General features: G+C 37.7%; 2 protein-coding genes and 1 pseudogene across 3 annotated transcripts; 1 reads left to right on the top strand and 2 right to left on the bottom strand.

The window, feature by feature from the left end:
* Nucleotides 1–4,800: 4,800 nt before the first annotated feature.
* Nucleotides 4,801–11,593, top strand: LOC121750142 (inter alpha-trypsin inhibitor, heavy chain 4-like). Of its 2 annotated transcripts, none has more exons than XM_042144615.1 (13): nucleotides 4,801–5,498; nucleotides 5,903–6,055; nucleotides 6,146–6,358; nucleotides 6,463–6,552; nucleotides 6,974–7,090; nucleotides 7,604–7,699; nucleotides 8,031–8,187; nucleotides 9,180–9,257; nucleotides 9,625–9,725; nucleotides 10,122–10,292; nucleotides 10,701–10,775; nucleotides 10,858–10,956; nucleotides 11,120–11,593. In XM_042144615.1, exons 1-13 carry the CDS (start codon nucleotides 5,106–5,108, stop codon nucleotides 11,459–11,461), a joined length of 2,085 nt encoding a protein of 694 aa, XP_042000549.1. In that variant the 5' UTR covers nucleotides 4,801–5,105; the 3' UTR covers nucleotides 11,462–11,593. The 2 variants fall into 2 exon arrangements, with proteins under 2 accessions (XP_042000549.1, XP_042000548.1); XM_042144614.1 differs by having other exon boundaries at nucleotides 4,802–5,498; nucleotides 7,430–7,699.
* A 608-nt stretch (nucleotides 11,594–12,201) lies between these two features.
* LOC121753239 lies at nucleotides 12,202–15,291 on the bottom strand (annotated as a pseudogene).
* A 2,192-nt stretch (nucleotides 15,292–17,483) lies between these two features.
* On the bottom strand, nucleotides 17,484–19,497 carry LOC121753238 (photosystem I chlorophyll a/b-binding protein 6, chloroplastic-like). The gene is made up of 4 exons (XM_042148450.1): nucleotides 19,399–19,497; nucleotides 19,165–19,323; nucleotides 17,973–18,525; nucleotides 17,484–17,751 (listed from the first exon to the last, which is right to left on the bottom strand). The coding sequence occupies exons 1-4, from the start codon at nucleotides 19,443–19,445 to the stop codon at nucleotides 17,731–17,733; spliced, it is 780 nt and encodes a 259-aa protein (XP_042004384.1). The 5' UTR covers nucleotides 19,446–19,497; the 3' UTR covers nucleotides 17,484–17,730.
* Between the last annotated feature and the right edge of the window lie 1,254 nt (nucleotides 19,498–20,751).

The following is a 20,751-nucleotide window of genomic DNA, read 5'->3' as shown; positions in this document are numbered from 1 at the left end:
CAAGCGTTTCATCAACATCATGAGAAACACAAAATCAAAATTTTCCATCTTTTGAAGCAACCCTTTAGATTTGCCACTTATTTTTGGATCAACCTCATTTTCAAATGTTGTTTCAAGTACTTTGACTATTGAGGGCCACATAGATGTAAGACAAACTATAGTGATATAATGAGATCCCCATCGAGTGTCACCCGGTCTATGCAAAGAAGTTTCTTGATTTAGACCTTTACTTGATTGGTATGGAATAAATGGTTTTTTATTGCTGTTATACAATTCGTACGGTATAGCAACCTTTTGTATTCTCCGTACTTTAATAGGTTAAAAAGTACTCCTAATAGAAGTTGGGTTCCTATTAGAAGTTGGGTGAATTTAAAAGTTGGGTCAATTCTAGAATTAATGAGTAAAAGGCAACCCAAATTGTAAAAAGCAGTCCAAATTAGAATATGTCATCCTTCTTCTCTGCAGAAATCGGCGACTAGGTATAAGCTGGGGCAGGAGTTTGGCGGCGTGGGGTCGGCAGCGGAGGGAGGGCATTATCCGGTGATTCTCCGGGGACAGCGGTGGGGTCGGCCGACCCCCCGACCCCACCTGGATTCACTGCTGCACACATTGCACACACTACACATAGTACACACAAAATACAAACGTTGTACTTCACACACTGATCAATGTGTGTGGTGTATGATGTGTATATTTTGTGTGGTGTGTTTATGGTGTTAAGAGTGTATATTTTGTGTATAGTGTGCATATAACATTTGTGTTTTTTGTATAGTGTGTGTTCAGCGTGTGTATATGTATGTGCAGTATGCGTAGTGTGTATTTTGTGTATAGTGTGTGTGAAATGTATATTTTGTGTATAATGTGTGTAGTGTGTATATTATGTGTGTAATATGTTGTAGTGTGTGTATTATGTATAGTGTGTATACTTTGGGCATATTGTATGCAGTGTGTATATTTTGTGTAGTGTGCAGTATGTATAGTGTGTATTTTGTGTATAGTATATGTAGTGTGTTTGATTTGAGTATGTGTGTGTGCAGTGTGTATAATGTGTAGTGTGTGTGTGTGTTGTGTATAATATGTACTGTGTGTGTGGGCAATATATGTAATGTGTGTGCACCAATTCTTCATAATGTGAATCTTAGGGATTCAAGACACACATATTTGCCCTAGACTTGTTCTTGCAAAAAACTAAAAAAATGAAACAAAGAAAGAGATGGAAAAGGAAGAAGATGATAAGTGTTAGGATTTAGATTTATGCTCAAGAAAGAAACCCAAATGCTATAACTTCGCGCAGCCTTCGTCAAATAGCCATAACTTCTTCATCCGGATTCCGATTGAGTCGTACACGGTATGCACGCGAAACTCTTTCGAAGATGAAAATAATGTGGGTAAGATAAGGAAATTTGGATGTCTTCTTGATAGGAAAAGAACGATTTGAATCAGACCCAAACTTCGGTTTGACTCATTATATGTCTTCACTCCTTTTATTGGTTTGGCGTTTCCCGGATTCACATCATCCTCTCCTTCTTTTTAAAGGATTTGTCCTCAAATCCGGTTCTTCAGTTTTTCTTTAGGACACCCGGATTCACATAATCCCCACCTTCTTTTGAAGGATTTGTCTTCTGAAAGAGCAGGTTTGCGTAGGTGTCGTTTAAACAAGGGTGTATCCTACTGATCAGGATGAAACAATCCCCTGCTAAGCCTAAAACCTGGTATCAATAATTCCTCAACCCTCTTCTACTGGGTAGTACATTGAAGGTAGGGCTCGAATCCCACAGAGATGGTGACGGTTGGAGTGATTGTGGTGATATTCTGTAGGGTTTGGTTAGCTACCACGCTTGGGTTGAGTCTCTACCTAGACAAGAAATTGAAAGTGGTATCCTACTGGCTAGGGGTGTGAAAAGATTCTAATATGCAACGGTGTACGTGGACATGGTGAAACGGAAATATTCGAAAAGTACTGGGTGTCTATTTTGGGCTAAACAGAATATCATAAGGTAGTGGTAGTTGTGGTGACTAGGCTGACAGGTCTGCAGGGTATAATTAAAAGTGAAGGACGAAAAGCAAAAAGCATTTAAAAAGCAAGTGGTCCCCAACATTTGATATGGACATCATCTTCTTCAACGAACACAAACTAAAATAAAAAACAAACCAGATTCAGCACCATTAAAACACAGATTAATAACTCATGAACTCAGATCCACAATCAAAGATTCCAACTCAAAAATCAAACACCGAAATCGAAACTCTGCCTACTGGTCAACATGAACGATGATATGAAACAATCAACTGAACCTTGCATGAAACTATCTTCAACGCAATCAAACAGAAAACAAACTCGCTAACTCAGAGAATTTAACTACTAGACTGAAAATTGCGATTCAACACTAGTGATAACCGAAAACGCTAGATCTACACTAACTAGGCAGGGAAAAGAAATCGGCGAAGTAAACTGAACAGAAAATAGCTTCATAGCATCAAACATGTTCGGATCTTCAAACGAAAGTACTTATAAGCGGCAGAATTCAAAAGCAACAAAGCATCCAGTGTAAAGAAAAGAACAAGCAATTTAAACTACGAAAGCGAAATAAAGATTGTTTCTGCCACTCCGGGCGATGGAACTTCTAACTACGATCTTGCTGACTGAGATGAGAACGTCTGGAACTCCAGGAACTTCTAGAACTCAGGTGATCATTGGTTGCGGCGAGGAATAAGACTCTGGACTGGGCTGAAGGACTGAACTACCGAGAGAATTCTACCTAAGAGTGATGATGATGAATGAGTGCCCCCCTCTGCTTTTTTTTCTCTCTCCAAGTGGCTTCCTTTTATAGGGAGGCTTACCCTTGATTTTAGAGTAAAACCTCGTGGCGAGATGACTTCTTTGCCCTTAATTGTGGTTGATCAGTCACAGCTATCTTTCTTCTCCATCTCGAGCCATTTTTGCATGCATACTGGTCAGTATGTAATCGCTCTGACGCCCTTTTCACCTGAAGTATCTGAAGCTTTGCCTACTGGCTAGAACACTCAACCTGCACACTTTGAGCAACTGTTTTGCAGATATAATCAATTATGCACATCATACTGACCAGTAACCAAGGCTTAGAATACGACTTATCATCTTCAAATCCCGATCAAGTATACCTACAAAACCAAGCAAGTCCAAATCAAATATCATAGTTCTAGAAGATGAAATAGGCTTACCAAGGGTGTAGAGGGCTATATAGTTAAGATTGCACATCACCATGTGGAGTATATCTAATGCATATATGGCCTCATCAATTATACCATCATCGTGATCATAAAGTAATAACAATGTTGGAAAAATTCTCCACTAGAGATGATGAGCTTATGATTAAACAATAAAGCTTATATCAAGTAAGGAGTATAAGAATTACACATGTAAACTCAATATCACAAGGAATGGTACTATCAACAAGTTTTCTCCTAACACATTTGTGCATCTCATCAAGATATTTTCCATGATCATACTCTAACGGGCCTAAAATATAGGCACGTGATGTGGAGACATACAACTGTAAAAATCCTCTTATAAGGTAATCCAAAACAAACTCATTTGTGGTAAGACCTTTGATAAAGGATCCATAAAACATACCAAGTCCATCGAAGGATTTGATTTTCATGCAATAAAAGAACTTATAACGCCAAGACATATGCATCAAACACTTTAAACGTCTTGGTCTCAAATCCATCTACTCTACCAATCCCATACCTAACATTGCCTTCATAAAAGAATTGACTCTTAGTAGGACTAGGGATACACAACAAAAAAAATCCTCGTATGTAAGACAAAATTTAGCAATTAATGATTCAAGATTATCATGTCACATCAAACAAACCAAGTGATATGACTATCAGGGTGTCCACAATGGTGGCCCTTGAAGGCCACCAAAGTTGGCCCGGCCACCAAATGTGGCTATCTACAATGGTAAAACACAAAAATAACAAGGGCCACGAAATGTGGCCCTCTCCAAATTTAAAATTAATTTTGTTTACTTTTTTTAATGATATTTTTTAATTTAAGTACAATAAATTTTATTAGCCTATAATTTATTATATTTATAAATTTAATTTAAATAAAATAATTTGGATTGTAACTAAAAAATTTCACAACCTAACCAAAAAAAATAGTAACAAGAACATCGTTGTATTATATTAATAAAATAGGAAAATTATACAACGAAAGTTAGCCTCCGCCGCCGCCTCTGCTCGTCAGCTTCCTATTGCACCGCTGCAACCAGGTTTTGGAACTCCAGATCTACTGCTTCTTGAAACCGTTCATCGTCGAAGTCCATATTTCAGAAGTTGAAGTAAAATAGATTGGAAAGATTGGAGAGAGTGGTGTTTGAATTGGGGTAGAAAATGGAGGAAAAATGAGGTGTATTTAATTACAAAAAGGAACAAAAAAAAATTTTAAATCGCGGCCCAGCCGCGAAACGTGGCCGCTGCAGTGGTGGACCGCGGCCGCGGTCGCGGCTCCCTCGTGGCTCTCGGCCCTCAGCCACCATTCTCGGCTCTCTGCAGTGGGGGCCGCGCACCCGAGCCACGGGCCGCAGCTCCCCCACCGTGGACACTCTCAACACTAATGGCCTTTGAAAACCAATCACATCCTACTCATTTTTTTCAAATATAATTCAAATAAAACTGGTTGAGTTCATTTAAGAATATTATCGAATGAATTTATGTAGTTTAATAAAAAAAAAAATTTATAGTAGTAGGAAATTTCGGACAATTGTCTTGAAATAGGGGAAAAGCCGGCATGCCTTGAATTCTACAACATTTTGTGCGTTCGTCCGTACGTATTGGATAAACAAATTCGACTGGTTTTAGCTTCCCAACGGATTGCCTGTTGTACATAGCGGACGAAAATGACCCCAAGCGTCCAGGTGTATGAAAACGCGTAGTGTGGGATGGATGGATGCATGAGATCGCGGGGTGGGGCCCACGGCCATTGGTATTGGTATAGTAAAAACGTGGAGACCTAGATAGCCGGCTACAGTCTTCCTAGGAAAGGATAATTCTGCTCAACGGTCGAATCGCAACTTTCAATCGTCGGAATTTCCCTCTCAGACAAAACTCCCGCTTTTATGGCGGCGGATTTCGAGGCCGCGGTGGAGGACGGGCTGCGCCTCTCCAAGAGGATCTACTTCGGCAAGGACAGGGCGGTCGCGCCGCCCAAGCCCCACACGGCCATGGAGCGAGCCGCCGGCTGCTCCTACCTCCCTAACTCCCCAATGCTCTACGCCGTCATCTCCGACCCTGCCGTCGTCGACAACCCCGACATGCCCAGCTACCAGCCGCACGTCCACGGCCGGTGCGATCCCCCCGCTCTCATACCGCTCCAGCTCAACGGGGTTTTGCTCGAGGCCGATTGCTACCTCCACACGGCCTTCGTCACGCTCTCCGCCACCTGGCGCGTCCACTGCGTCATGGGCAGCCGCAGCTGCGATTGCCGCATCGCGGTTCCAATGGGCGAACAGGTCATTACAACTCTCCATTTTCAATTTCAATTTCAATTTCAATTTTCCCTTTGTTACTCATCTTCTATATGCTATGTTGATGCAATTTTCCCTTTGTTGATTTTACACATTTTCAATACGCTATGTTGATGCAATTTGCCCTTTGTTGATTTTACACATTTTCAATATGCTATGTTGATGCAATTTGCCCTTTGTTGATGCGTGTAAAACGCTTCACTAATTTTTTGATTGTTTTGCCTTGTTGTGGAAGCAATGATTTGGCGTCGCCGTTCATAATTTTGCTTCGGTTTAATGTTTGACTTGTGGAAATGGAATTGAATTGTATTTATGCATCTTCATTCGTACGTCTGGATGAGTTTCATCTTTTGTTGATTCTTAAGATGGATATTATTTTTGGCTAACAGGGTTCAATTCTAGGTGTGGAAGTTGAGGTACCAAGGAAATCGTTTGGCACCGAATTCATTTCCGCGGACAGTGACAAAGCTTCGGAAAATGTTGGAAAAACCGAAGGCGGGGGCTTCTTGAAAGCCCATATATTCACTCTCACAGTCCCCCAGGCAAGTGTCCACTTCCTTTCTTTGATTCGTATGCTATTTATGTGTGCGTATATGTCATTTATGTGAGATATATGTCATTTATCTATTCAGGTTGATGGTGGAACCAATATATCAGTTAAAATGAGATGGTCTCAGAAATTACTGTATCACAATGGACAATTCACCTTGAGGATTCCTTTTAGTTTCCCTGATTATGTAACTCCTGCTGCCAAGAAGATATCGAAACGGGAGAAGATAGAATTGAATGTTAATGCTGGTCCTGAAACAGAGATTCTGTGCAAAACAACTAGTCATCCTTTAAAGGTACCATGGTTTTTCAGGTTCTCTTGGTGATCGTGGAAAAATCGTTCATTAAGATTTGATTTTACCAGGCTTTTATTTTTACCGTTTCGATTGTAACATTTTAGGAGCGACGAAGACAAGACGGAAAGTTGAGTTTCCTCTATGACTCCGAAGTTCTTTCATGGTCAAGCAATGATTTTATATTTTCATACACAGTAAGAATTCTAGCTCATGATTTTTCTATTAAGTATGAAACTCTACTACTCAGTGATTTAGCAATTACTCCCTTCGTCCCTCAAAAAAATGCACTTTGGATTCGGCACGGGTTTTAATGCAAAATTGGTAAAGTAAGAGGATGTAGAGAGAAAAAGTAATTAAAGTATTGTTAGTGGAGAATGAGTCCCACCTCATTAGAGAGAAAAAAGTTTTCAAAATTAGATAGTGCATATTCTTGTGGGATGGACTAAAAAGGAAATGGTGCATATTCTTGCGGGACGGAGGGAGTATTATATTATCCTTGAAGGAAAATATGAAAGAAAAAGCTCAAATTTCTTGTCACAAGCTGTTTTTATAAGATAAGACACTTTGATATGCGCCCGAATAAATTCATATAGTGTTCTAACTAATGTTTTTCAGGTATCTACAAGTCATACTATTGGTTCTGTACTCTTGAATCCACCATTGGTAGGTGATGTGGATCGTAGAGATATGTTTTATTGCTACCTTTACCCAGGAAAGAAGGAGAGTGGAAAGGTAATTTATTATCCAGTCCTGATATCCTACTAAAGATACCTTTTTATAGATATTGCTTGTGTAAATTTTATTGAGAAAGAAAGCATTTTAAATTTTCTGTATTGAATGATTTTACTATTCAGATTCTCATAGTTTATTTCCACTGCATAACATTCAAAGTTCGTCTTCTGCTTTGGGATTAACACTAGCCAACTTCCAGTTTTTAGCATTTTTTTTTAATTTGCTATGGGGCTAGTGTAACTTGTAATCACCTTCTTTGTTAATGCTATTACGTAAACATTCAAAGTTCATCTTCTGCTTTGTGAATAACTCTAGACAACCTCCATTTGAGTTTTATAGGTTTTTAGGAAGGAAGTAGTGTTTATTGTTGACATCAGTGGAAGCATGAGAGGTCAACCCCTTGAAGATACAAAAAGTGCACTATTTTCTGGACTTGCGAGACTTGGTCCCAAAGATTTGTTTAATGTGATAGCATTCAATGATGAAACTTGCATGTTCTCCTCGACTTTGCAGCCAGCAACTGTTGAAAATATCGAAAATGCCAATAAATGGGTTAATTCGAATTTTGTAGCAAGTGGTGGCACAAACATTCTGCTTCCCCTAAATCAGGTATTTTTTTAATCTTCTAAGACCTTGATGTGAAATGTGAATATTTGTATGGTATCTATGTGCCTTGCTAATCAGATATGGAGCCATTATTATTGGTTGGACTATGGGGTCAAAATTTACAATATGGAAGTTAATCTTCAGTAAGAATAAGTGCTAAATTGTGGTATAATTTACATGTGGATAATGGCTGTTTTACAGAACTTGATGCTGTGAAATTGAAGTATTCTTCACTACTAAACACTTTTATGTTATTTTACCTTCTTTCATTCTATAATGCTCTCTTTATGTTGTTATGTGACACCTCTAATGTGGTAACTCCTTTTACTTTCAGGCCATCAAGATATTATTAGATAATTCCAACTCAATTCCCATAATTTTTCTTATTACTGATGGGGCTGTTGAAGATGAGATAAATATTTGCGGCACTGTGAGAAATCAGCTAACAAACTACAAAAATATTTCTCCAAGGATATACACACTGGCCATAGGTATGCATTTTATGTACTAACATTTAAAATTAGATATATCTTTAAAATCTTAATGGGAATGGTGATCGAGGAAAATCAACCTGACTTATTAAAAGTAAAACCTATTAAAATTTTGTACTGATACAAGGAGTCAGTCTGTAGGGAGGTAGAATGCGAGTCCATGGTTGGACAATCTAAAGTTCTGTTCGGACCAATTTATTGATGTATATGATCTTCAAAAGGAAGCAATAGGTTACTTGCCAGTTGTTTGCTAAGAATTTACAGATCTTTTACATGCCAGTAGTTCCACACTTTTGTTTTACATATAAGAGCTTTCCACACCTTGGCTTACTTCGTTAGCTATATGACCAGCTTCTCTGGAGGACATTAGATGCTGTAGTTGCTTCATTATTTTTTATTCCACAATGTAAGAAACCTGTCAGTTTGCCTATGATTCAAAAAGAAGGCGTTAGTTCTATAAAACTAATAAATTTCAATAAGTAAAATTTAACATGACAATTGAAAGTACTTTGGCGCGAAACCTTAGCTCTTGGGAATGTATAAACTACTCCCTCCATCCCTTAAAATTATGAACTTTCTATTTTAGGACACTTTTTTTTCTCTTTAATGAGGTGGGACCCATTCCCCACTAACACCACTTTTTTCCTTTACCAATTTTGCACTAAAACCGGTGCCCCTTCAAAAGTTCATATTTTTAAGGGATGAAGGGAGTATTACCTAATTTGTTTATTCTGTACTTGGTCCTTAATATGGTTTCGTTCTAGCCTTTTTAGTATTCAGATACTAGATCGAATAATTTGGAAATTGCTTTGCTTCTAGTGGTCTCATATAACCTTTCGTTTTTGCTCAAACTTCTTTAGCTGATACCTAGACAACTGTTTTGGATTTCTAGGGAAATTTTGCAATCATTATTTTCTTCGGCAGCTTGCAATCCTTTCGTTTTTGCTCAAACTTCTTTAGCTGATACCTAGACAACTGTTTTGGATTTCTAGGGAAATTTTGCAATCATTATTTTCTTCGGCAGCTTGCAATGACTAGTCATGGACATCATGATGCTGCTACTGACGTGGGTAAGTTTCCCTCGTTTCCCTCTTATAATAAACAGCTATAAGGAAATATTATGCTTGAAACACCCAAGTTGTCTTTGCTCTTCAAGTAGTTACTTTAGTTGATTTTCCATTTAGTAAGAAAATTTTCTTGTAATGTTGTTAAGTTAAAGTTTCACTAAGCCTATGTCATTCTTAGTTGATAATGCATGAACGTCCTTTTGATATTTTAACCTTTTTATGTGAAATGTTTGATTTATGATAATTAATACCTAAGTGATAGCTGGTAAAGATAGTACATCTTACAAGCAACCGATCTTACTTCTTTTATCGTTTCTATTAACTTGCAACACATGTTATTACTTTTCATATTATTTCTATGATTTGGCAGAATCTATTGAGTCTCGACTGGAAGGTCTTTTTGCTAGAGCATTATCCATTTTTCTGGCAAATATTGCTTTCCAGAATTTAGATGGACTTGATGATCTTGAGGTATTGTTTATTGTTTTGACTTCCAGATGCATTATTATGCATTTCCTTTTACTACACTGTCTTCCCTATTCCAATTTTCTATTGAAATGTAATGGATCTGTTAGCACATCATATGGATTTGAATTCGACTATTACTTCTTGAATGATTGATTCATGTCAGTCTTCGACATCTCACTTCTGATCGTTTTAGTAGAACCCAAATCTGCAGTACTGCTTATGCGAACCTACTTATATGTTCTTTTATTACAATGTGTTATTATTCTTCTTTTAGTTTATTATTTGCATTCAATTATATTTTGAACTACTACATTATACTTTTGACTACTATGGCCTATTTGTATTGCTTATGCAGTTTCAAGTAAAGACATTTTTAACGAAGCGCTACTTTCATGTTAGGTGTTTCCTTGCCAAATTCCGGACCTTTCCTCTGAAAGCCCCTTTGTTGTGTCAGGCCGATACCGGGGAACATTTCCTAATACCCTAAAACTCAATGGTCGCCTTGGAGATATGTCCGGTTTTACTCTAGACCTGAATGTGGAAGAGGCAAAGGAGATACCTATATCAAAGGTGATAGTTACTACTGCATTTACGATGCATATAGTTTTCTAAAATGTGCATCAGTTCCATAATATAAAGAATTTTAATCTAACATTCTTTATCCTTGTTAACCACCATCTTTTTTGCACCAACTTTCCTTTACATTTCTTAAAACTCGCGCGTAACTTAACTGGGACTGCTAAAGTGGGACGAAGGGAGTAATGTTATTACTTTCAGTGCATTCTAGAGATAATTAAATGTGATTCTGTATACCTTCAGACTACTTAAAACGGAATTAGTTTCAACTCATGTCATTGACAACATCTTATGAATTGGTTAATTTTCTTATATAGTGTTTTGTGTTATTAGTTTTCTCCATTGACCCTCTGACAGATCCAAATTTTTCTAATTGCATATTTACCTGCACTTTTCTGGCAGATGGTAGCCAAGCATCAAATTGAATTACTCACAGCTCAGGCATGGTTTTCAAAAAATCAGGAGCTTGAGAAGAAGGTTGTCTAAATTAAACTTCCATTCACCTCAATTCACTACATATGTTGCCTAAAGACTGATGGCTGTTTTTCGTCTTTGACAGATAGCAAAAATGAGTGAGCTGAATAGTGTCGTCTCTGAGTACACGAACATGGTTTTGCTTGAGACACAAAGAGGGAAAGCAAATGCAGATACGAAAAAGGTATATACATTCAGTCTTCATTTTGACAGGAAAGCAGTCCATGTTAAAAAAACCATTCACTGAATCTTGTTCACCTTTGCCCTTTGTCGAATTCATCGTAAATTATCTAGTCTTACGCATTTCTAAGATAATTACTTGCTCGCAATACAAATATGGGTTGCAGTCATCCAGAAAAGGCGACTCTCATCACAAGGAAGAGCCAAAGCCAAAAGTGATCTCCACAATGCACAACATCGGGCTCGGGTATGGCAGTCTGAGCGCAACAGGGGAGAACATCCCGTCAGGGTACGGTGACCCTGACGAGCTCGAGGCTGCTGAAGTATTAGCAAAGTCTGGTTGTGGGTGTTGCGGGAGGTGCTGGAGGCACTGCTGCTGCATGTGCTGCATCCAAGTATGCTCGCGGATGAACGATCAGTGCGGCATCGTCTTAACTCAGCTCATCAGTGCCGTAGCATGCTTAGGCTGCTACAGCTGCTGCAGTGCGTGCTGCGGTGGGGAAGAATGATGAGAGTTCGAAACAGAAGTACATAACCCACAAACTTGTATATTTATTAATATCTCTTCTATATAGATGTTTCAGCTGCTGTTACAAAACATTATATTATAATTTTATAAGTTAAATATTGGGTGATGATTATTCTGGGCTCTACGTATGATTTACACTTAATGTCTGTAAGTAAAAAAAAGCATAGTGAAGCCATTCTGTATTCAAATTTAAATGGAGGCAATTTTTTAGGGCAAATTATTTAAAAAATATGAAGTTTAGTCGAATTCTGATCAACTAAGAAAATGTCAAAGTGAAACAGCAAAGCTATTCATTCAAGGTTTAACAACAATGAGTCTGACTCTGACCGGTATGAATAGAGTGCGAGTCCTTTCTCAAATTTTATTAACATAATTTTATTCATATACGAGCACACATATTTATAACAAAATATTGATACAATATCATTCATAATTAGGTATGAATGTTGAACTATTCCTCTGCTTCAAGAAAGATGACTCATTTCTTGGATGACACGGGATTTTATGCAACTTTTTTGTACGTTAAGTGAATAGAGTAAAAGTAAGAAGGAGAATAAAGTAGAGATAAATGTGTTTTAATTTTTAGTAATGAGTCGCTTTGATGGAAACAAATAAAAAAAGAAAGTGACTCGGATGGAGTGTTTTTTTTTACCATCCAATGACAACTAACATTCTATCAAGTATCAACACTTAAATTGGAAGTGCGGAAGTAGGAAAATCTACAATTCCAAACAACATTCTATTATGAATTTATTTATTAATTTCTGACAACATAAAACGACCATATAAATATACAAATACATCATCAATATATATACTTTCAAACAACATCCTTTTTATTTATGAACAATGTAAAATAAGAGTGTAAATTTTCAATAGAGAATCTAACTAGTCGAGGGATAATTTTCAATAAGATGTACAAATGCCCCTCAAACTCCACCGCAGAAGTTACAAACTTCATCACATTTCCTGTCGGATCATTGAAACCTCTCAGCATCTTCCCATCACTTCCTACATTCACCACCATTGCTTGCTCTACTACATTCGTCACGTATTTGCTATAAAATTTGGGAAATGCCCCCGTTATATACTTCAACCCGGGTAAATTGTACACCAATTTTGGCCACATAGGATCACTCTACAATACAAAAATAGGATATTCACAAATGTAATACTAAAATGAGTCATTGTTAGGTTAAAAACTATCTTAAATTAATAATTGACAACTATGTCAACAACATATTATGTCAACTAATTGACGTATAAATGTCTTTGTGTTGACATCTATATTTACATGTCAAACGTATTTAGTTTACATATAAATATCTTCGTGTTGACATCCATAACGTAGGTTGACATAGTTATCAATTTAAGATAGTTATCAACTGATCATATCTCATACTAAGATATTAGTAGTAAATAACAAGATATGATCTGGTGATAACCTTGTTAAATTGATAACTGATAACTATGTCAACACAAAGACATTTGTATGTCAACTAAATGTATATAGTTTACATAAGTATGACTTATGTTGACATGTAAATATAGATGTCAACAGAAGTCATACATATGTCAACTAAATGTAGTTGACATATAAATGTCTTCGTGTTGACATCTATAATGTAGATTGTTGACATAGTTGTCAGTTATCAATTTAAGAAAGTCATCAACCTAACAAACCTAAATAATAAGGTCAAAAGAAAGAAAAAATAAGTCAATTGTAGTTAGAATTAAACCTCTAGCAAAGCAATCCAAAAGGATCCATCTGGAGCAAGATTTATGTTATCTGGCCTTCCTGGAAGTTTATCAATGAAAATCTCTGTTTGCCCCTTTTTGTCTCCTTCAAGCCAATGTTTCAGACATCTATATCTGCTCTAGTTACATAGAAATCACATCATTGAAACATTTTGTAAAACATTTGTAAGAACAAAAGCCAACTTGCACCCCTCTAAATAAGCTAGCTAGTAGTAATTTGTTTCGATGACTTACTTCCACGTTTCGCACACGACCAAGTAATCTTGGTCGGAAGATAGCGCGACGCCATAAGCAAACGCAAGGCCATCAAGAACAAGCGACGTCGTGTTTGATGAAGAGTTGTATTTGAGTACGCGGCCGTGAGGCTCCGTCTCCAACAGATCGAGTTGCCAATTACTAAAGTCAAATTTTGTGCTCGCGTCGCTGAAGTAGAACGTATCGTCCGACGATCCGATCACATCATCTGCAAATCTTGTGGAAACTCAAGGATTTCATTAGTTTTTTTTTTTTTTAATCATACTATATATCTAATATTGGTTACCATGATATATAGTCTCACCTTATTTTGGCACCATCAATGTGAATGTGGGTTGTAAGGGCATTCGCAGTGGTGCGGATGTCCCGACGGAATTCCCCGCGGAATTCCCAAAAATACCTCCTGCCACGTCATACGGACTTCCCACTGCACTGCCACGTCATACGGACTTCCCACTGCACAGTGGCGGAATTCCCTTTAATTCCCACATTAAACAAAAATCACAAATTCACAAATTAAACAATTTCCGGAAGTAAACAATTTACGTAAACAATTTCCGTAAGTAAACAATTTCCCACATTAAAAAAAATCACAAAAATCACAAATTAAAAAAAAAAACAAAATAAAGCGGAATTCTGTGGGAGTCGACGCAATGGCGGACGTCCCCACGGAATTCCGCTTAACGCCGCGGACCTGCGACGTCCTCAGCCCAATTCCGTATCCGTGGCGGGCACGCCTAATGGCGGACGTCGCCGACAGAATTTGGGACGTCCGTGGGAATTCCGCGCGGAAGTCCGCCATTGCGGATGCTCTAAGAACCTTAACACCTTCTTCACCAACCTTAAGCAATCCCTATTTATCATCAATTAACCAAAACATTTATAAGATAAAATAAATATTACTATGGCGATGTCCCAAATTTGTAGCTTATCATATAAATTGTTTTAATAAAGTTCACCTCAACATATGAAAGGTCCCAATGTCATTTAAGTAAAAATAAAAAGAATAATATAGTTCCCTCAGTTTCAAATTAAGTGATTCATATTTCCAACTTTCATTATTTTTGAAAAATATATTAAAAATTAAAACATTTAAAAGATGTACTCTCTTTGTCCCAAGGTAGTTGAGGCATTTCTTTTGAACACAAGATTTAAAAAATTAATTTATTAAATGTTCTGATATATTTAACCTACTTTCTCACTAATTCTTTTATTTTACCTAATTCTTATCTTCTCCCTTACTTGTTAATTTCTTATCAAATTTCGTCCCATCCACAAATAGGACTATTTTTTGTGGACGAAGCGAGTATTATAACCAGAAAAGGATTAGATTACCTGAAAAGAATCACAAACTATAAGATGGCCAGTTTGTGTTGTAGTAGTAATCCCTAACAAACCAGTGCTATCGATATGCCATCAATTCTCCCACGTTCCGTTTCTGTGCATCTTCATCACGCTCCCATCCCTCGTCACCGTATATAAAACTCCGTTTTTGTCCACCGCCACGTCTTCCGGCTGCACCACCACCCCTTCTCCTAGCTTCTCAACATCCTGTTTAGTGTTCACACACCAACGTGCGTGTAATTAAGCCAAACAACAATTTTGCTATTGTAAAAATCTTATTTAGGAACCTGTAATTTGGCGTTTGATGGAGCTGGTAAACGGGATGAAGAAGGCTGGTTTTTCAAGAAAGCCAGGATAAGATGAGGATGAAGAAAATATTAGTACTGCTTGGATAGCAATTGCCACCGCACAAACTACTAGAATTCTTGATAATGCCATATCTAACAATCTATTCGTTTTACTTTGTATTTATATGACTTTTTCACTGTAGCTTTAATTCGAGTAATTCATCTATTTCGAGGTAGCTACTTAAGTTTACTACAATTTATTGATTCAGTCCTTTCTAGGTGAAATAAGATCAAGTTTGTTGATATATATGCCAAAAAGGAAAGAGTAATAAATGTTAAATAAATTTTTTGTTAATCTCACTTATTTAGGTTGATTGAGGATTATCTTATCATATACTCCCTCCGTCCTGCACTACTCGCACATTTCCTTTTGGGCACGAAGATTAAGGAATGAGTGATAAACAAAGTCAACAATTACGGCTGTAGGTATAAATTGTTACTAAAAATGGAAAGAGTGCAGATAACTTGGGACGCCCAGAAAGGAAATAAGTGCAAGTAGTGCGGGACGGAGGGAGTATATCGCATTCCTAGCCACATATTACACGGCCACTGTGCAGAACAACTGAACAAGGGCGGAGTCGGGTCAAGAGGGATACCGCTCCTGAGTGGCATCTGGCCCCACGATGCCCGTGCTTCCGCCCTCATTCCACGTAAAGAGAGGAAGTGAATGCTAAACAAAAAGATGAGAAAGCGTGCATTGAGTATGTAAGAGTTGGCCAAGCGGGAGAGAGATTAAGAGCATTCGCAGCGGCAGCTCGATGTTGTCTTGGTCTCGTCTCGGCGATACGAGATAGCATCGAGCCAGCGACGCGGTCAGGGGCGTAGCTAGCCTATGTCTAGATGGGGCAATTGTCCCTCCTCACCCCCACTCATCCTTCTATATTTTGGTACAAATTCCCAAATATATATCAACTTCTTCACTAAATGCCCCTTATTAAAATTCATAAAATTACATTGGATATAATTTTGCCTCCTGTGGCATGATTTTCTGGCTATGCCCCTGGATGCGGCCACTCCGTCTCGTCCCGTATCCCTCCGCCGTGGCCGGCGGTTGGGTCATGACGCCCACTCACAAGCTCTGCGAGTGGGCGTCAATTTTCGGTGATTTTTAATAATTTTTTTAAAAAATAATCTGGAAAAAAAATTACCATTTGCTTTGCCCCTTTTGTTGCAGATTTTTTTATTTTCTTTTTTCCCACATTCATCTATAAATAACCCAATTTCCATGGTTTTTAATGAATTTATGTTATTAGTATTAATTTAATATTTCAGTGAAATATTAATTGAATTTGTTGAAAAATAAAAATAAAAATCAAATGGGATGAATAGTTAAGGGATGAGATGGTTAAGAGATGGAGGGTTGCAGGTGATGTCTCTTAGTTAAGAGATGGGGTAAAAATTGCAGTGGGGCCCATGAATAGTTAATGGATAAGACTATATTTAGACAAGGACGTGGATGACCTAATGTCTGAGGCTAAAAGTCGTGGAGCTGTCTTTAAATTTAATTTCATTTACCTATAAAAAAATAGAGAAGGCGTGCGTTGAAAGAGGAGGAATATAGTATTGTACGGTCCCCATTAATTGTTCCATTTTATTCGGTGTAAATTTTTATAAAAATTATTAGACTTTGTTAAGAAAAGTAAGAAGAAAAAGTTAATAGAGGTGTCTCTTACTTTTATATTCCCTCTCGTCCCATAAAAAAAGACTTTGGATATGACATAAATTTTAATGCCCATAATCATTCTTACCACTAACTTCTCCGCTTCATATGTCGATGCAATCGAGATAAACCTAGCAAGAAACCGAATTGAAAGGATGCTCGGAATTCCCCAAATGAAACTTGCGATTTTGTTGAATATACTTGAATGAGAAAAAGCTAAAGCTAGTAGCAAAGAGGGGCGGATCTATGTAGTGTATTAGTGGGGCAATTTCCCCTCCTAAAAAATTATATATTAATGCTAATTTTTTAAAATCTACCAATTTACTTATGATTTTCTCTAAATGCCCCTTCTCAATATTTCAAAATTTGTTGATAATATATTTTTGCCCCTTCTCACATCAATTCCTGGCTTCGCCCCTGGTAGCAAACATAAAGTGTGAGAAAAGAAGCTACATCTATTTATATGGACCAAGAAGAGTTAACAATCTTGAAGGAGCTGGCCTACGCAATCAGTTAACCGCTCAACGGCGAGTTGTGCAAAACAGAATCTAGAATAACAGTGGTAACTTTTGTTATACCAATTCTTCAGCTGATTTAAAAGGATACGAACCAACACACATATAGTAGCACTATTTCCCTTTTGTGTAACAAACTTAAAATAAACTTTGAAACATGGCAATTGATCCTAACATTTGGAGATGAGATTCTTTCTCATGTCAGGTAAAATTCATCAATACCCTCTATGATCAAACTCCACAAAATGAGACAAGCTACACTTGAAAACCCAAATGCACTATAATGTATTTCAAGCTATATCAATTCAATATTGCCTAAATGATTCCACTTGTACATTTAATCATCCGAATCCAAAATCATCTTCCCTTTTCACGAGTGTGTGGTGAAAGCCTGCCAAAAACACAGAAAACAAAAAAAATCACTGAAAAGTTCACGTAGTAAAAAATAGTCCCTGAGTCCCATTAAATATGAAATATTTGGTTTCCGGCATAGAATTTTATACAATGTTATTTTGTAAATTAATGAAGTGAGAGGAAAAAAAATTACAGATAATGTTGTTTCTATTTTAGGAAACGTTTCATTTTTAATGAAACAAATGGAGTAAATGTTACCGAGAAAATGTTGCAGTGGCCGGGATCGGCGAGGTGGGCCATCAAATTGTCAATGGGGCCTTGGCCGGTGTAAACCGCTTGGAAGCAGAAGCCAACAAAAGCAAGCATCGCAAGCCTCCCATTCTTGATCTCCTTAGTCCGGAGCACCATCACCGGCTCGGGCGAGCCCCGGCCCCACATCATCGGGTCGAACCACAGCCCGCCCGGGTACCCAACATCAGGCTTGGGCTTAGTCTTGTGGAGGAAGGTGGGCTCAATATCAACGCAGCCCGGGTTGAGCATGTCGGCCCAGCGGCGGCCCTCTGCCCAACCCATTAGCGCCAGCTGCATCACCAGCAATGTGGTTGGGTCGGCGAAGTACTCCCTCTCGCCGGCGTCGTACCACGAGAAGTTTTCGATGAATCCCAGCCCTTCCAGCCACTCCGGGATCAGGATCCCGGCCACGGCCAGCATCGCCCACCGCGCGTGCATTAGCTCCGCCTGCGCGAACCACTTCAGTAGCTCCGGGTCGGACCCTAACCCGAGCGGGTCGAACCCGAAATCCCCAGGAAGACTGTAAAAGCGCAAAATTTGATCAGATTTAACCATAACAACTACTCCCCTCTATCCCACGATAATATACACTCTTTCCTCCTTTAATATGTTCCACACGAATATGCACTTTCTAATTTTAGAAACTCTGTCCCACAAGAATATGCACTTTCTAATTTTATCACTCTTTTGTTTTATCAATTGTGCATTAAAATTCGTGTTAAACCCAAAGTGCATATTCTTTTGGGACGGAGACCGTAGTTTATATGCAAAACACAAAACACTTGTCAGTCCATTGGATTTGGTGATCTGACAGTTAGATTTATGCCACGTGTATATATATATATATATATATAGGGAGATGATCAAAATAAAAATGCATTTAAATCCAGAAATGCAGCCCAAATCTGGGCCTTAGGATTAGATGATCTAATGGTCAATAATTAACCAAAAACACGGAAGGTCATAATTAAGCAATTTTAGGTTATATTATAATATTTGGTTTAATGTCATGCTAAGATCATTTTAGGTCATGCTTTGTTAGCATGACCTAAAAATTAACTAACTATGACCTAAAAGTGTCATACGTATGATATTGTTCTGCGTTTCTGTATTTAAATATAGTTTTGCATAGATCAAAACCATATATATATATATATACCTTCCGTCGAGCCATTCAGGGGGAGAGCTGCCGGGGAACCAGAGCGGGCGGTCGGGGGGAAGCGGCTGGCAGACGCTGGACGGGCCTTTAGTGGCATTGAGGCGTTGTGGCGGCAATGTAGAAGTTGTCTTTCCGGGGAGAGATGGGGAGGCTTTTGGTCTGTGATATCATAGGATTATTTGATGTTCGGGTGAAGTGCAATAATAAGAAGAAGAATATAATGAAAAAGGTGACCTGGTGGAGAAGCCGGAAAATACAGCGGCGGAGGTGGAGAGAGCCATGGTTGGTGATGATGAAGATGGGTTAGGCTTATTATCCACACAAAGGTGTGGGTGATAGGCGATAGGATACCATAATATTCATAATACTGTATTTTTATGTTTGGATTAATTGGGCCTAACTGGGCTGGGCTTGGTTGTCTATTGGTTGATGGATTACTTAGTTTGGTATTTCAATGAAATGAAATAATCCAATTAGAGATCCGAGTAGGGGTGCCATAAGCCCATAACTAAAATATATTATCCACTTGTTTCTTGAGTTGGTTTAATGATAAATATGGCAATGCACGAAACTTAAAGTCTCGTATTCGAGTTTAGTGTGATGTAACTTTTTAAATTTATTTTATTTATATGCATAAAAAAAATTCAATGAATCGCGGAATATAACTAACCATTTCGATCTTTATCTTTTAACATTAATGAGTATTTAATAAGAAGAGTTATTACATGTAATAATTATAGATGTAATAATTATAGGTGTTGTTTGATTTTCAAGATAAAATAATATCAAGATATAATCTAAGATTGAGCTGTGAGATTATTTTATTCATAGGAGGTTAGTTATGACTAATTATCTCATGGGTCATGATTATTCATCTAGGATTGAGTTTTGGGATTGAATCTTATAAATCAAACATACTATAAATTTAATCACGGATACTATCTTGCAAACCAAACACCCCCACAGTGGACTAAGATAGGCTGGCCTTAGACTTGGATCTTGACAATTGATCTTTGGACTAAGTTATTACACACACTTTATTTTTTTTTCGCATAAACTTTGCAATAAAAAATTCTCCTTATTTATTACTCTCATTAAAATAAAAACATCATCATCTCTATATTTTTCACATTTAATGGAATATAGGGAGTTATTATCACCATCCTTTTATTATTTTTCAATCATTATCCATATATGTACTAAATCCTATAATGAATAATAATGAATTCAATTTCCGATTTCGATTTTATAATTAAGGAACTTTTTTTATGATATTTTCAACTTTAGAGCACTAACCGGTTTATGGACGAGTGCTCTCGGAGTAGTCGGTTTGGCCCTAAACCTAAGTGCCTATGACTTCGTTTCTCAAGAAATTTGTGCAGCGGAAGATCCGACAATTAGGGTGAGATCCAACTTTTGATCACTCATGGGATCCGGGGGGACCACCACGACTCATCTCTTCTCGAGAAATGAGGTGTTCTTGGCTCGGCATTGTTTGTTCTGTTACACTTGAACCATTCCTTTTGTGTTGGGCTGTAAATTTACTATCTCATATCTTTCTACAACACATGCCACAACTACTTGATG

Source organism: Salvia splendens, chromosome 10 (genome assembly GCF_004379255.2).
Source record: "Salvia splendens isolate huo1 chromosome 10, SspV2, whole genome shotgun sequence".
Taxonomy (NCBI): domain Eukaryota; kingdom Viridiplantae; phylum Streptophyta; class Magnoliopsida; order Lamiales; family Lamiaceae; genus Salvia; species Salvia splendens.
The sequence above is the reverse complement of the archived record's forward strand: the minus strand, read 5'-3'. Positions and strand labels throughout refer to the sequence as shown.